General features: G+C 40.9%; 1 protein-coding gene across 3 annotated transcripts in view; it reads right to left on the bottom strand.

Moving 5' to 3' along the window:
- Window positions 1–4,726: 4,726 nt before the first annotated feature.
- Window positions 4,727–17,261, bottom strand: part of SETBP1 (SET binding protein 1) — a 265,135-nt gene continuing 252,600 nt past the window's right edge. For all 3 annotated transcript variants that reach the window (XM_052777332.1, XM_052777333.1, XM_052777334.1), the window contains 2 exons: window positions 15,895–16,062; window positions 4,727–10,282 (listed from right to left, as the gene is read on the bottom strand). In XM_052777332.1, coding sequence (XP_052633292.1) covers window positions 9,726–10,282; window positions 15,895–16,062 — 725 coding nt within the window. In that variant the 3' untranslated portion in view covers window positions 4,727–9,725. The remainder of the gene's footprint in view (window positions 10,283–15,894; window positions 16,063–17,261) is intronic.

Genomic DNA, 17,261 nt, shown 5'->3' with positions numbered 1-17,261 from the left:
ACAAAAATCACCAAGATCCACATTTTGGAAAGTTTGTCTCTAATAGGCCCCTCAACTAACTCCATGGTCTTTTCTTAAAATATTCAGAAAACACAGAGCTATGTGTGGTACTTCAAAATGGAAGTACCCAAGAGCACTGTACAATTTGAACAATACGGGCCTCATGTTCGCAGTGTTTCCCTTGTGTCCTCTAACAAATGGAATTGCACCATGGCTTGTTCTTAGGCACAAAGCGCCTTGCACCCCCATGAAAAAGTTGCTGAGACACATATCACGTAGAAGTATTTGACCCTTGGATACTTGGGGTAGATGTTCAATCAGCATAAATTGTCCATGAGAAGCTATGGGAACAACAGCACCTAAACATTATTATAGTATCTTTGAAATAAATTAAGCTAAGTCCATTTATATGAGAGAGGGCATCTCCTTGAAGTCCCATCTTTGCAAGCAGACTTCTGTACAACTGCTGTCTTTATTGTCAGACCTTTGTTGTCATTTGCTGATCCTTGACCAGGATTTTGGGAAACTGTAAGTGTTAGTAATTCAACGAAAGAAAGTTTTATTTCTTGCAGTAACTATCTATTTATCTGCAGTTTAAAGAGAGAGAATTGAGGACTAATGGTCACTAACTATGCCCTGTTGGTAGCTGTTTAATGAGGATAAATGATGAGTGCTGTGTCAGCTTAGAAAGCAGCAATAAAGTCCCAGTAAGCAAGCAGGCTGCCTCTTCTATCTTCTGTCGCAAGATCCATTTTTATACTCTCTCCATGACCTAAATCTTCATATCCTCCAGCCTCTCCCTCTCCCTCCCTTCAATGAATGTCCTTTTGTATTTCTGAACTCATCACTTCCCCTTCAATGGGAAGCTTTTTTTTTTTTTTTGCTGTCTTCTAGAAAACTAAGCAGTGCCCTCCTTTGTCATTATCTTCATTACAGCTCTGCCACATCATCATTTGCTTCCTTCAGAGATCACTTTTCATCCCTTTTCTAATTGTGTTCTTGCCATGCTCTGAAAATGCTCACCTGCAGATGCTCCTCATGTGCTCTCTTCCTTGCCTTTACCTTGCAGACGCTTTCACAGTTTGCCCTTTTTAGCTAATTTTCTGCTTGATATACTTGTTCTTGGAGTATATAAACAGAATATCGGGCAAGGCAAGTAGAAGACACTCAGCTATTTGAGTCCACAAATAGTATTGTGGCATGCTAAATCAGGGAGATGCAGCAGGGAATTTTGTTCCCTTGGAGTCAATGACGAAACTTCTATTGATTCAATTGGAGGGTTATTTACCGATAATATTTGTGGGGTAGTTTAAGAACTGCCAGATATGAACATGTGTGGGAGTAGAATGGAGATAGACAAGAAATTTGTCATGCCTTTTCAAAGATGTTCAAGGCCAATCAAACAATTATACCTGGGGTTTTTCCCCTCTTCTGGAGCAGGTCACCTGGCAAAGGACAGAATGATGATAGGGGCCTCGTTCCATGCTTTGCATCTCTGACTGGGGGAGATCCAGAAGGGGATAAATGCCACCAGGTGAACAGATGCCATACAAGCTACATCTGTTTCAAGCACTGCAGAAGAAACACTGGGCTTCCTATATGCTTGATTTATGCAGGGCTGATGTACTCCATGATACCTAGGACCTGGAGAATTTTTTCAGAATTTTTCTGAAGCGCAACAGAGTCCCAAGAAGAAGTAGACATTAATACTTAATTATTTTCCTGATGCATAGAAAACTACGTCTCATCTTTTTCCCAAGAACTTTCTACTTCTTTTACCCTCTTCTTTCTACCACAGCTCTTATAAAACCATGGTGACCTGGCTACTGGTGTTGCTGAACCAGTTTTCCAAATATTTGATTTTTAACAAAGGTCCATATTCTCAATATGACACTTCTTACAGGCAACAAACAGCAGTAGTTTGTATTACATCATATTACTAGTGGCACTCCGAAGCCACTTTGGGATGAATAGTTTCCATAAGGGAAATCAAAACAGATCTTTTGCTCCTGCAAACTGCTGTAACAAACACATTTGAAACTGATAGTGCTGACCTGCATAAGCTGAGAATGTGAACCAGTGGGTCCTGCTCTGTGTTATAGAAAAAGTTAATTGTCATAATGAAATGACTTATGATTGCACCAACATTCTGTTAAACTCTTCTTACAACTCCTGTGGTGCTTTCACATCAGTTATTCCTGCAGCTCACAGTAAAAAATGCATAGATTGTTCGATATGCCACACTTCACTGTGATTTCTATACTTTCCATTAGCTCTGAAACCTCTATGTTAGTGCACTAGTGATGTGGTTCATTAATTGCCCATAAAAGGCCAAACATATATTATTTAGGCTGACATCTATGTTTCCCTTTGCTTTCTAGAACTTGCCAGATGGTATGTACCGAAGGACTTTGAGTAGGGTCCCATCATTGATCCCCTCAAAGTCACTGGAAAATTTTTCTACTTAGTAACAGTAGAATTATTATGTGCATGCTTGGTGTTACAGAATAGCAATTCATGCTGTCATGAGCTCACACAACTTGCATACAAGCTGCAGGCATCTCCACCAACTAAACGTTCCTTGACACAAAATAAATTCAAAATACAAGATAGCTCTGGAGTCTGGTGGGAAATGGTACCATGAGGGAGAGCAAGGCCAAGGTTGAGGCTTGTCTCTGCCAGCTGAGGATGAGTTAAGGTCATCGCGGTCAGCTTCCTTATCCGAGGGGACATGAACAACCTCCACTATCAAAAGTGAATTAAGATAATACTTTGTCCCCAGGGATAGTACTCATCTCCTTATCCATACCTTGAGGGTAGAGTGTGAAATTCCCTCCTAAGTTCAAAGAGGATGACCAAAGGAGGTTTGAACAGAGCTTCACTACTTCTGTGAGCAAAGGATGCTCACATAAAAAGAAGGATAATCAGAAAAGAACATTATTTCTGATGAGAGTTGTTTCCAACACACTTGGTGCTTTCATTATTTTCAATTACTTCAGGGCACAGATTAATAATGAAAGTATTCGAAGTAAATTTGGAAAACACTGAACTCACACAAAATGAGATAAGAGAACAATATCTCATTAAACAGAGTACCTAAAGAAAGTTACAACCTACCAGAGCTTGTGAATTTCCTAAACTTTGTTTCTAAGACTTCCAAAGGTCTTTTCTCAGAGGTGGTTTAATCCATAGGAGCAGACAATGCTGGAATAGTTACCAGGGATGAAACAGTTACAGAGAGATCTTAGCAAGAGCCTGACTTTACCCTGAGAAGGCAGATGAGGGTGCTCACCAAAGACTCCTCCCCACCCAGGAGGACACTGGCGAGGAGCATGGTGCTCTGACGATGTAACATGGTGAATAAAAGAGGTCAGAGGCAAGAAAGCATGAAAACCTCACAGACGGAGTCCCCCATGCCCCCACCCCTTCCAATGACAGAAACCCAACGTCCCCAACGGCTGCTCTCCCAGTCTTGCTCCATCATGCCTGCAAGGTGACACCATGAAAGTACAGCAGCGCTGGGTGGCGGTGGGAGGTAAATCTCAGAAAAGAGCTGGCGGGAGGGGAGATCAGTCCTGAGATACTGCAGCAGCAAGCACGAAACTTGACAGTTCACAGACGCTTCCAAGGGAGTCTTACCGCAGGCCTTTTACAAAAAAAGTGGTTAGAGTTGGAGACCAGCGGCTTATACATCACAGAGCCCGATAAAAACAGTGAGCGAAGATGTCAGCGCTTTTGCAAACTGTTGTCAAAAGCTGGGGCTGTGCATATGTTAAGGAGAGAAAGAGGAGAAAGAAAAAAGCCCCGTCACATTTGAGACCTTTGGAGCAGCTCTACTCCAGTAACATAAAGCAATAGCTGTGCAAACGGCAGTCAGAGTGGTCATCTTTGCGGTTGGATGGGTTGGTGCCGCCAAGCCAACCCATCCCGCAAAGTTTCAGAAGGGAAGAACATGAGAGGACGCTAAGTTCTCTCTCCCGCGTGAGCATCGCTGCCTTCTCCAGGAAACAAGATTTAATTTCCACGCGCAGGTTGCTGAGCCATTGGGGAAGGTGGTGGCTCCTCTCTGAGGAGGAGGAAAAAGATGAAATCTGATGTTGCTGCAGAGGACCTTGTGGCTGTTGAGGCTGACTGCAATAATGGCAGCTGACCACTCTCAGCAGCAACTTGGAAAAGAAACTTTAAAACCATGCTACAACCAACTCCTGGTCCCATAGGCACAGCAGGAGAGGTCACAGAATGGAAAATACCCCTTGGTCTACAGCCCTTCATCTCTGATGCTTGGTGAGGAGAAGGTTGGCTCCCATCACCCCCTCATCCATAACCCAGCCCCTGGGACTCCTTTCTCCGCAGGGACCCGGAGAGGGACACTCCATCTGCTTCGGGAGTAGAAATCCCACCTGGGTGGCGAGTACTACTGTCCTGGTGCCTGGGGACACAATTAGGACCAAAGATGTTTCTGTTCGTTTGGTGATACGCAGAGCTTCAAAGTGTGAATCCCACTTTTGTCCACGGGGCCCATGGCACAGTCCATTTTTAACTTTTAAGGATATTCTGGGAAAAATAAAAAAAAAAAAAAAGAAAAAAAGAACAGAACCAAAGCATGTTTTTCTCCATTACCATAAAGAGGGCTTGTGAATGCATGGTATTAGTATCCCAAAAGCTATTAAACTCCTTAGTGATGGGAAACAGATGGAAAATAAGACAAAAGAATTCACAACTCATGTTAGACTGAATTGAATTCCTTTAATTTCACACAATGAATAACATATGAATAGGATTAACTTTTTTTTTTCTTTTTTTTTTTTAGTTAAGTGCTCTATACTGTGCTAACCTGATTTGGTAGCGAAAAGACTGAGCTTTGTTTTAGAAAAAAATGTTTAAAAACCAACATCTAAGATCATGAAGGAGCATGACATTAAAGCATGCCAGATGTATCTAAGCCTCAAAGAACATCAAGTCCATATCCATTTTTAAATGTACAAAAATGCTTCATGAATAAAAACTGTTACAAAAAGAACATTTCAAACAATGTACAAGTTTTTTTTCTTGCCTCTATATTCAATAAAATACAAATACATTTTTTTGCTCTAAAATATGTTTACATACAATCAAAGTAGAACATGCAAATTACACTTTAAAAAAGGCTTTTAAAAACCACTTATGAATACAAACTAAAAATTAGCCAGCACGACTTATAGAACAATCTTGTGCCCCATTCGTTTGATTTTTTTTAATTTTTTTTGAAATACAGTATATACATATTTAACACTTCATGTGCATTTATTATTTAAGAAATAGCTTAAAAAAATAAAGAAAAAGAAAAGTAAAACAAACCAACATGGGATTGAACTGCTTCCCCATGTTGTCCAATTGGCAGCTCTTTTTCATGTTTTTACATTTTTTTTTCTTTTTCTTTTTTTTTCTACGTAGTGTTTTATACAACCTAGGCAGGCATCTTAAGGAGATCTCAAATATGTGTCCTTTGTTGAAATGTGCTTCTAATTATCTCAGAACTGCTGCACCCCAGTTTTTGGATGATATGGAAGGAAGAGGCATTGCAAGGGCATGATGTTTGTTTTCTCAATTCAGAAAACCATCTTGTTTTATTTTGGTTTTTTTTCTTTTCCTGTCTTTTTTTGTTGTTCTTTTTACTCTTCAGGATGCTACTTAAACGTGCTTAAGTGCAGTCCTGAATCAGGGCCTGTGAAAATAAGAGTTGGGGAAATCCTTGTGTATGGAACAGCGATTCCTGTTTATTCGTCGTATTGCTGTAGCGCTCAGAAGCCCCAGTGACGAACCAGCACCTCATTGTACCAGACGCTACCCAAAAAATGTAACAACACAAACAGAATATTCTACACAAATGGTCCAAAGCATTGCTGTCAAGTGGAGAGTCATGGGCCATTCTGTAGGATACCCTAGTAGCTGATGACTATTATCACTTTTTTTTTCTTTTTTTTTTCTTTTTTTTTTTTTTTGACAGTTACCCAAAAACATGCAAGGTGCTTCACAGAAAATTTAATATTGAAGGGCTCAAGAAACTGGCAGTATGAAGCTCTTGGAGACACAAGTGGTTGTTTTTTATTCCTCTCTCCCCGCACGCTTTTCCCCATTCCTGGTTTTACGCTGGGTTGAGGAATACAAGACCCGCGGAGAGGATGCAAACCCATGGCCTCATTTCATATGGCTCACAGCCATATGATTTTGTTTTGCGTTTTTATTGAAGCATGCTAAGATGCGTGTTAATCTGTGACACAGCGGAGGTGTTTGAAAGGTCTTTTTGGTCTTAATAAGCAAAAGGGCTTTCACCCCAGTTTTATACAGTTCTTGGAAATGTGTGGAGAGAATTTAGAGAGTTCCTCAGTAAATCTTCCTAGTGGTAGGGGAAAAAAAAAAAATCAAAAAGCTCATTACTAGAATATTGTTGGGTAATAAACTGCAGGAGTGGGATTTTAGCCTTAAGCCCTAAAACTAAATCCTTTATGATCTGCATGTAGTACATCGCCTTATAATATTATTCTGTCAGCAACTTGCTTATCATATTTATAGACTATGCAACATGCAGAACACAAATTCTGAGTGCCATCTAACAGTATTTTCAGCCTGCTTTCATACAAATTAACAAGCTAATCTTCCTGCCAGCCAGGACCGGCTGCACCGGGCTGTTGTTTGGACAAACAGCCAAGGCTACCTGCTCTACCAGCACTGTCTTGCAACAAAAAACCAAACCTTGGGTGTCTGGATAGAGCCCATCCCATGCTGACAGTTTGCAGCTACCAAGTCTTGAATGCTACCCTTAGTTTCTCTAGGCCCAAAGGACCTCTTAATTTTTTTGCTCAGTGAGGGTATATGGGGTTGTACCCTCTGAGTGGATGCTTTTCTTAAGCACTCTGCCTCTAGCAGCGTTTTGGATAGCACTTTTTGGAAGGAGAAGAGCATTTTTTTTCCCAAAGCTCAGAGGCATGGGAGGCAGCAGCCATTCAGTGATTTTTCCCTGGGGTGGTTGCAGCCCAGTGCATCCAGAAAGGTCCAGCCCAAATCCAGCCCTTATCGGCACTCCGTAAGGTCTGACACTTCTTGAAGCCACGATGGGCGTTCAAGTGACAGAATTTGGTCCTTTCGGACCTTTGCTCCACTCACTACCCAGTGAAATGTCCTTCAGTGCTAATGAAGAGATCACTGAAGATAAAACTAAGGATAAGTTGTTGTCTGGCTTAGTTTCAGCTTATAGGCTACCTGGAATACCAAACTTAAAGTTTTTCTTGCTTTTTAAGCAACACTGTCACCTACTTTCAGGCCCAAAGGAGAGAGAGAAAAAAAAGATTTCTGAATCCACTAAACCTCAGTCCAATGCTTTTTAAGGAAAAAGGGAGGAGCTCGAGGAGGCTTAAGCATTTTTTTTTTCTGCAGGCCTACAACTTCAGTCAATAACACTGAGCTAATTCAAGAGAACTGAAAGGCAAAATTGGTTGTAACAGAATGAGCAACCGGCCAGTTTATTTCTAAGCTGCATTAATTGGAAAACAAAAAGCACAGATGAGTATGATGAATGATGCAAAACAAATTGGAAACAAAATTCTGCGATCCCTCTTATCAATTTTAAGGAGATAGGATCTCAAGATTTGTTCCAGCCTTTAAAAATAAAATAAAGAAATCCCCTCTCCCAGCCCCCCAACCCAATCCAAACCCCAAATGCATTCGGTTTTAATAAGCTAAGGTGCTATCACAGAAGAAAAATCAGTCTCTAAAAATAATGAGCTGTATGTTTACAGTGTCCCTTTAACACCATAGTCTTGATATGATTTTTGTAAATAAATAACAGAATAGAAACACAATATTTTTTTTGTGGGGACTTTTTGTTAGGTTTGTTGTTTGTTTGTTTGTTTGTTTGTTTTTAGTGTCGTGCTATTTGAAGTTTCCTTGGCAATAAGCCAGTTCAAAGATTTCTCAAAAAAGGGAAAAGCAGTTGGCTTGTGAATCATTAAATAATTCCAATCCCCTCTCCCTTGCTGGAATTTTCCCTCCCCCCTCCCATTTTAATATCCATCTTGCCATGCCAGGTGTTGAGTGTACTGAAGGACTTTAAAAAGAAATGAAATAAAGTTGAAAGTACCTATTTCAAATTTCAACAACTGACTTCTTTTTTAAAAGCATTGTTACTGCAATGGAAGAGTTTCACGTTCAGTCTTTGTTTTAGTTAAACATTTTAATTGGGCTGTGGAAATGGAGCTTGGGTATTTTACCCAAGTTAAATCAATGGCTAACGTACAACTCGAATGAGAAATGTACAATTTGAACTGACCATTTAAAGAGACGATTTGTCACACACAGTTTGCATCCATGCAGACTGAGAGCTTTATAATTACATTATGTACAAAAAAAAAATTTTTTTTAGTTTATTAAGGCAACCACAACTTGGAGAACATGTCCAAAGTGGCATTAATACAATTGCAGTGGTGATACCCTTTGAACATTTTTATTTTTATTTTCAGATAAGAACACTTATTCCTTTTCTTTTTTAAGAAATAATTGCCAAGAAAGAACCTATTTTCCATAGGGTTTTTTTCTCTATTTTTTTAAAACAATCTACTTTATCTATTTTCTTTAAAAGAACATATCAAGGCATTGCTACCCAATGCAAATTATTCAGATCCTGGGTTTCCCATCAATTTCGTTGGGAATTGCAGGTGGTAAGAACTGGTAGGTTTGGGCCCTGTCTTTTTACTCTATTTTTTCTGTCCTATTTTTTTTCTTTTATCTTTTTTATATTCTTTTTTTGGTGATTTTGTCCATGTTTATTATAACTCTATTCCCCAGAAGTGTCTTGCTGTTCTCTACTCACATGTACCGAGCATCAAAACAACTTGGTTGACGGATGACCCCTTTTTCACATGCCATTGAAAATGCCAAGTTGCTTCGTAGAAACGTGCTATCATAACTGAATATCCATGTACACCTTATTTTAAATTCTGTGATATTCCGTTGTTCCTTGGGATAGCACTCGGAATGAGTGTGCACGCGTGTAAGGCTCTACTTCTCTATTGCCTATATTGCAGCTAGTTGTAACTAGGCAAGTAAATGAGAAAGAAATATATAGTTCTAGCAGGAGTCAGGCATTTTGGGTTATGCTGCCCCAAAGCCTGGTAGGTATATAAAACTGGAAAAAAAAAATTCAAACAGATTATAACCAAGATCACAGTTGAGAAAATTACACTATTTTTTTGTTGGGTTTTTTTTTGTTTCTTTTTTTTCTTTTTTACAGTGATTTCTACTATGGTATTGTTACTCTTAGTTTCACCTGGCCCGCCAAACAGAATCGGAGTCGAGCATGCAGCCCTAGTGACAACGTTCAGCTCTCTGCGAGGACGACCTCCCGCCTCCGGGTACGGTATGAGAACAGCAATGCTGAGATGCTGATTAGTTTTGGAAACTCTGCAAAGAAGACGCTCTCCCCAATTTTGACACACACCCCCCCCGCCCCCCTTACCCCCCCAACCTTTCCCGCACCCTCTCCCCTTCTTTCCTGGGGGGGGCTGGGGCCAAAGCGATGAAGAGGAAGATGCGAACCCCGGCTGGCACAGCTCTACACGACGGGTCCCGGCCGCCGAAGGGACGAGTGAGTCTGGTGCTGCCGCAGGGGCGAAGCGGACCACGCGCCTCCAGTCCCTCAGTCCCGGTGTGCCCCACTACCGGCACCCGACATCCCATGAGGTGCGCTGGCCTTAGGGAAGGCCTTCGCTTTCGCTCCCTCTGCCTTTCCGGTGCCTCTTCACTTTCACGTCCTCCTCTTCCTCCTGTGGGGACTTGCTTTTCCTTTTCCCGACCCGGGGGGTCCGGGGTGGAGGGAGAGGGGGTGGAGGGGGGGGAGGAGGGAGAGGAGGCGGCGGGGGTGGCGTCTCTCGAGCCATGTGTATAACAGCCTCGATGGTGGCCATGATTGTATCTTGAGTGGCTGCTTGCTCCAATATCAACGGGTTGAGTGTCGGTCTCTGACCTCTTTTGCTGGGAAGGTCAATGCATTTTTCCAGAACGGGCATTTGGTCTCTGGAGTCTTCGTCGAAGGAAAGGGGTTGCTTCCGAGGACGCCCCCTCCGCTTCTTGACGAAGTTATTGCCTGTCTTTGATTGTCTCTGCAGCCGCTTGGCTTTCAGGATCTTGTTCACGTGATCCAGGTTCTTCTTTGTGGACAGGATCTTGGTATAGTTGCACATCTTGCGCACCTCGCACTGGATTGCTTCAATTTCACGGCGCTTGAACCTTTTTTTCAGTGGTGGGCTGGCTGTTGGGAGACAAGGGGAGAGATGGGGTAGGTCAAGCAACAGTGAATGGAAACTCTCCTTTGCCTGCTTTCAGCATCACGAACACTAGATGCTGGCAAGCCCAGTAGGCTCAATATGACTACTGAAGAAGTGATGCCTGTGAGAAAGGACTCTGCATAGAAAAGCAACTAAAAAAAAAGTTAAAAGATTATTTATTACAGTCCCAGAAGAATTGCTGTTACCTCCTTTTTTACTGTCCTAGATGAAAACACAACTTTGACTATTAAGCAGTCTTCAGAGATTTCTCTCCGTCTATCCTCTCTTCTAAAGGAGCAAAGCTTTTCTACAGCAATGTTTTACCGTGGGTTTGCTTCATTCTCATTTCTCAGCCTCTAGTGGGAGGAAAGGAAGGGCTGCTTAGCATAGCTGTCATATTGGGCCACTGTAACTATTCAACTTTCTATACCCCAAACATATACTGCTGATGTCTTCATCCCGCCCTTTAATTCTTGCCAGGTAGTATGAAAAGTGTTTGTTACTGAAACCAGCGGGCACAGACAAGCTGTGTGATTCACTTCACCTGTGGCAAATCCATTACCCCTGCCTGGGTTTCTTTACTATCATCTCTGCAGATACTAGCTGAAACTACTCAGTCATATAATTGACTTTAATGGCCCCCGAAGTAAGGTTACTCCTGGTTCAGATCACTCACTTTAGATCTGAATGAAGTCCAAAGTAGTTAAGTCTCTTGCCAAGGTCACGTTGTGAGTCATTGTCAGAGCTGGAAAGAGTACCCAGCATTTTTTGGCTCCTGGTCCTTTGCTTAGGACACGAGACCTTGCTAGTTTTTCTTAAATTGTCTCATTGTCCTTTACTGACCATGGCATCTGCTCAGAGTTCAGGATTTGCACACAGATTAAAAGTAACTACCCCTTTGCAGGAGAAACAGAATGTATTAATTCTGCTATTGCAATAACTGGTGCTCTCTTTCACTCCTGACATATCCGTTCTGCGCTGCTGGAAAAGAAATGATGGAGTACAGAATTTCTTTTCAGTAAAGAATAAAACATCCCGCTAAATTAACCTCAGCCCACATCTACTTGCAAACTTAATTTACACCTGACTGTCAAGCAGTCATTTGGGTTTGAAATCCTTGAAGTTTCCAGAGCAGCCAAGATTTCGAGAAAGGTTCATTTGGGGGTTATCACTCCCTTCATGGCTAACAGGCTAATCTTCTAGCAGTAGTTTAAATAAAGTTGCTATTGTAGCGTTTTCTGTAGATAACCAGGAGCCGTCAAGTGGTAGAATCTCCTCTTGCTCGCTATGGGCTATGACAGATTCAGCATACAAACCTCACTCACTGGCCTCCCCTCTTGGAGAACATAAATTATTGGCTCTTATACCACCATGTTGCTTGGATTCAGCAAAGAGCTTGTGTAAACAAACCCAAGTTACAATGCAAGAAGTAGGAGTGAGTCATAAACAAAACACAGACATATGCTCTCTTATAAATAAAGACCTGGATGGCCAACTTCCCAAAGTCTGGTTTTCATTAATTACAAAACAAAATACATTTTCCATATGTAACCCACTCCCCACACCAAAAAGAAAAATAAAACCCACTTGTAGTTTGTGATTCACAGAGGACAAAAGAAAACAGGAATGCAGTCATTTTGGTACCAAAGAAAAAGGAAATGAAATAGCCAAGTTGCTCAGGAGAAGCTAATTAGTTGCACAAAATTCCTCTCAAGTAGGTCACCCCTAAAAAGTGTGGATGCAAGAGCCCTAAGGATAAGTGGCAGTGAGCTATTTCTCAGCCATCTGATCAAAAAAAGATTAAATCCCTGTCACACAAAATGATTACTCTCATCTGGCCTCACTGGTGATTGACATATATAGTCCCAAAATTTCCAGCCCTAAGCATTTGACTCTGAGTCCCTCCCAGGTCCTGAGAGTAGCTTCAGGTCAAAAGATTTAAGAAATCAAACACTTGGCACACTTCATATTTGGTGTCCACATTTTGCCTTTTATTGCTATTGTCAGGGCACATATTCAAGACTTTTTTTTTTAAATTCCCATATTGAAAATTCCCATATAGAAGATGCAATTTTTTTTCCAGAAAGTAAAGCTGAAATTTTTCAGTTGATGATGGAAAACTTGAAGATGGGAAATTTAGCAGAAATACAGGAAAAATTGCAAGGTTCATGGCAAAATCAGGAGATTTGGCATTGCTCTCAACTTTCATTGGAAAGAAAGTAAGCCAAAGGACAGGAAACGAATTTGAAATGAAGCATTAGCCATGTATCTGCAAAGATTTTATGTCTTTACTGAGATTTATCTGTAGTCGGTTGTTTCTGCAGCTTAGTATTACCACCCCATCGCAGTCAATGGAGATCTGGTCTGTATAGTTGGTAGAGGATGACCTCCATTTCTAAAATGGGAACTCAATGCAATTGAAGGTGACCATGGACATCTTCTGACACCCTGATGATGACACCCTGACACCCTGGGTAAGGAAGGGGCAGGTCTCCTGTCCGTCCTGCCAAATCCAATGGATGTCTTAAGCACCGAAGAGATCCAGGTCACCCAGGCTGAGTGTCCTAAGTGGAGCCTGATGTTGAGTAGACAGTGCCTGAGTGGAGCAAAGGTAGGCATCTGCTTTCTGCCAAACTGCCTAGTTCTCCAAAATTAACTGATATGCAGACAATTGTGGGTAGATACCTACATTTACATGTAAATTGATAAGCTGAACACCACTCTTGGTGTCTTCCGTCACGTCATTTAGATACTTTTTTGCCCTCCTAAAACTTTGTAAGTTGACAGTCTGTTTTCTTTTAGACTGAAACTCATTTTGTCATTTAGAAAAAAAAACTTCTGTGTTGTTGTATGCTGGCTTACTGCACTAATTTTTCTTTTATAAATGCTTTGGGGTGTTTATGACTTTCTCAGGAAGCTTGTTAGAAGCTACTAATAACGCTTTTGCTTTTCTTCCTAGCAAGCCTCTGAACTTGCAAGCTCCAGAAAGTATTTGAATTGTGTTACATAGTCTGCCAATAGTCAGAATGCATGTACTGAATAAGTAATATGCTTTCAAGTCAGGCTTTTTAAAGGAGATATTAGGAAACCCACTATTATTTTGACTATTAAGAGTCAGGGACATCTGATTCTACATTTGGTGTAGGGAGACTATGCGGAAAAGAGTCTGATGAGTCTGCCGGGGGAAGATTTGATGAGGTGTGCATATGAAAAAATATCAGGGAGATCTGCCAAAATAAACCACTATTAAAGTGAGAGCCATTAGGTGTTATCAACTCATCTGGAAGCTCTTGGTGAGCAATCTTTGATATAAAATATTTTCCTATATTGCCATGTGATATACTGCTCTGCTGAAAACCAAAGCTAAGTACTAATCTTTTCCAGTTTATCCAGACAGACCCTGCCCAACCCTGGACCCAAGTTGGTCTGCGTTGTTTTTAGGCTTTGTTGTTCTCTTCCTGCACATACTTTGCTGTTTGCACGTGGAAATCTTGCACTGGGAGGAAGACCTTCGTCTTACTCTATCTATCTGGTGGAAATAATCTAGAAGGGGTTGAAGAGGAGGCGGGGAATAGTAACACTATGTCTGCACGCAGGCATAGGAAAAAGGGAATATGCTCCTACAGAGATGATACAATGTGGTGGCAACCTCCAGGTGGTAGGGATGCATGGGGGGATAATTTTTTGCCTGGGCACAGTTATGTCCTTATACCTCCCCAGGCTGTATGGCCATGTGCTACCTCCGTGAAAGCCTGAAGCTATTTGGCAAAATCTAGCCCAAAGTGAAGAGAAACTAGAAATACTTGACACAGCACAGGCGCTGGTACTTTTCCTTCATCCTTTTCCCACTCTCCAAACAAATTCACCTAGCTGCCCCAAACAAGCAAGAACCAACATTAGTCTTAAAACACAGCTTTACACATTTAAAACACGGCACATAGAGGCCCGGTGTTTCTCCCCTCCCCGGGGTACACAGATGCAGTGAGGCTCTGTCTCACAAAGACAAATTGAAACGGCTGCAGGCTGGGAAGTCATGCAGGATTGGTATGACGTTGGAAATAGCTTCTGAGGCAAAGAGAGAAATCTCTACCAAAAATATATACTTCCAAGGGTAGCTTAGAGCAGGCTGGAGGACCCACCCCAGCACAGTAGTACTGAACAAGGAGGTGAGCCCAGGTAGATCAGACTCCTTGGAAGTTCTCCATCGGTCCCCTAACTTTATCCTGGATGGTTTTGTTATGTCTGCAGCTCTAAAATCCTTCTTACTGCCTGTCATTCTCCATCCCTTCAGAGTTGCCCGAGGCCACTTGCAAGAACATGGCACAGAGAAGACTGTTTGCTCAACAGCTGGGCTCAGTTTGTCGACTTGGTTTGAATGGAGGAATTTTCAAAGAGCTCCCTATTAATTACAGGAAACCCATAGCACTGTCCTGTTTTCCCATTAACACAGTTTCTTTCAGTTTTCAACTAAATTATTTCAACATCTGGGCTACAGATAAACCAACAATTTAATTAGACTTCTGAAAATGGAAAGAATGAACTATGCAGTCAAGCATACACTTTCATCTTGAAACTGATCATAAAATATTTGTGTGCTTTCATTCTCCGCTGCATTAAAAATCTGTCCTCAGTTTATATATAGGAAAGTATTAAAGACTAAACAGAGAATCCTGATTTTTTAATATAAAAATTTATCTTTACAGGGGCTACTTTACAGCATGGAACCCTTGTTTTCACTATTTATTCAGGAAATGAGAGGAAAATCAAAAGGAGTGCACTGAAACAGCACTTTCAATTGAATAATTAAATATGTAATCGTTCCATAACTCAGTAATACAAATGCATTTTTTGTGAATGTGTAATCAAAGGTTTGACAAGACTATGAAACTCCTAATGGCTGCATGTAGGGTAATGTACTGTGGGTTCCCCATTCACTGGAAATTAAGACACAATGCAAGATTAACTTCTCTATCCATGCCCAAGAAAAGGCATGATGATGCCTGAATGACTTGGCTCAATTTCTGACTGTATAAAGTTATTACCTTTCTGATCGGATTCAAAATAGAAGCACAAAATATAAGTTGATTGAAAAACATGTTATTCTGACTTATTTATTCTGATATATTTTAAATCACTGTTCATTGCCCCAGACAATTTCGCATTTGCAAGACAGAATATTATGCTAAAATCACTGAAGTATGCAGAAAGAAATCTCAGCTGCTCCTTAGCTATTCACTGTGTATTCGGCATGTTCATGCTACAGGGATAGGAACATTCAAATAAATGAACAACGGGGCTGAGAAAGGAACCCAAGAGTCTTGCTTCAGAGTCCCCCGCTAGACCATACGGGCTGGTGCTACTTGTGTCCTCATTATTGCACAAGTAGTGGTATGTGAATAAAATAGATTTGATATGCCAAGATATGATCATGATAAGAATGTGTTAGAAAAATTACAGCCTGATTATCACATTAGATATGCACATTTGCAGCTACTTCTGCAATCAGGAAGAGCAGTACTAGCACATATTGTTCAGTGCAGTGCCAGAAGGAAGATGGTGGGGAAGAAATAGAGGGGATGGAGGGAAACAACATTACCTGCTTCAGATGTTGCTGCTGATGAAGGTAGGAGAGATAATACTGGAGTCGGCATTGCAACACTGTCAACAGCTGCTGGTTTCCTTCTGGTCATCATGTTACAGGCAGAACTTTCCATTTTACCATGAAGTGAAGTCTGGTCTGCTTTTAAGTGGGGACCTGCAATTCCTGGGGAAGGAAACAACGTTTGGATGAACATTGATAAAGTAACAGGTCTGGGGAATATCTGGAAAAGAGTAGTCAGTTGCTGTCCCTGCTACCCCGACATAATTCCATATTTCCCTGTGTACGTTCCTGTAATACAGCCTTGATACTAGCAAGGATCATCATTGTTATTTGTTTTTGATAATTTTGCTTAAGGTTGTACCATCACTGATCTCTATAAACAGTGGTAAACCAACATAATAATTCCACATTACTACTTTTTCTTCTCCAAGCAAACACACACCCTGATACATGTATAAAGACAGACATGCTTCATATCTCTATTTAGTGGGATTGTCTATTTGTCATTCCCTGGGCAGTTTATTCTCCACACATACTTATGTGCTTCTCTTCTATAATGACCAGACTCAGTGGGTGTTTCATGTGAGTATGGAGCAGGCAACAGGAACAGCCTCAATACGCAATTCCCTATTTAAAGCATATTACACTTTTTTTTTAGGAATTTCCTTCCTAATGAAAATTTACCTTACAACTCATCAAAGAGATGAGTGTTTAAAAAAGCACTTTGTCATACATTTTTCTACCTAAGGATTACAATGCAGAATAAATGAGTGGTAGAAATATAACAAAGAAATCAAATATTCCAGAAAATAAAAGTTATGCACTCAGGGCTCGTAGATTCCTACTTAAAAATGTTTCTCAAACTCTCTTATGATTTGAACCCATTTTGTTTGCTTGTAAATGTGTCAAATTTAAACTGCTGGGATTGAAATTTTATGTATTAGATCTCTACCTAATACACCTGAATGTGTATCCACCCATTTATATGTAATATTTGTATGTGTTCATGTGTGTGTACACATATTGCATATATATCTATAAGATTATAAATTTACCAAGTGGAAAGGCAGCTAAAATGCCTCAGTTACTTTTTACAATAAGACTCGGATTTTTTTTGCCCATTTTAGAAAACTCCTAGCAGTTACTGCTTTGTAAAAATCCAGTAGCCCTGCTCTCATGAGACTGAAGCAAAAGTCTGCTAGGGTGAGGACTTCTTTGTGTTGTGTCTTTGCCAACTTATGAAAATCTCCCCCAGGCTCTGTGATGCTGGGCTTCAACACAGCCAGGACAGCCATTCATTTTTCAAAGGCAATCCTCCATAAATTCCTTCTCTTTTCAAACCTCAACCTGCACATGGGCCT

Source organism: Harpia harpyja, chromosome Z (genome assembly GCF_026419915.1).
Source record: "Harpia harpyja isolate bHarHar1 chromosome Z, bHarHar1 primary haplotype, whole genome shotgun sequence".
Taxonomy (NCBI): domain Eukaryota; kingdom Metazoa; phylum Chordata; class Aves; order Accipitriformes; family Accipitridae; genus Harpia; species Harpia harpyja.
The sequence above is the reverse complement of the archived record's forward strand: the minus strand, read 5'-3'. Positions and strand labels throughout refer to the sequence as shown.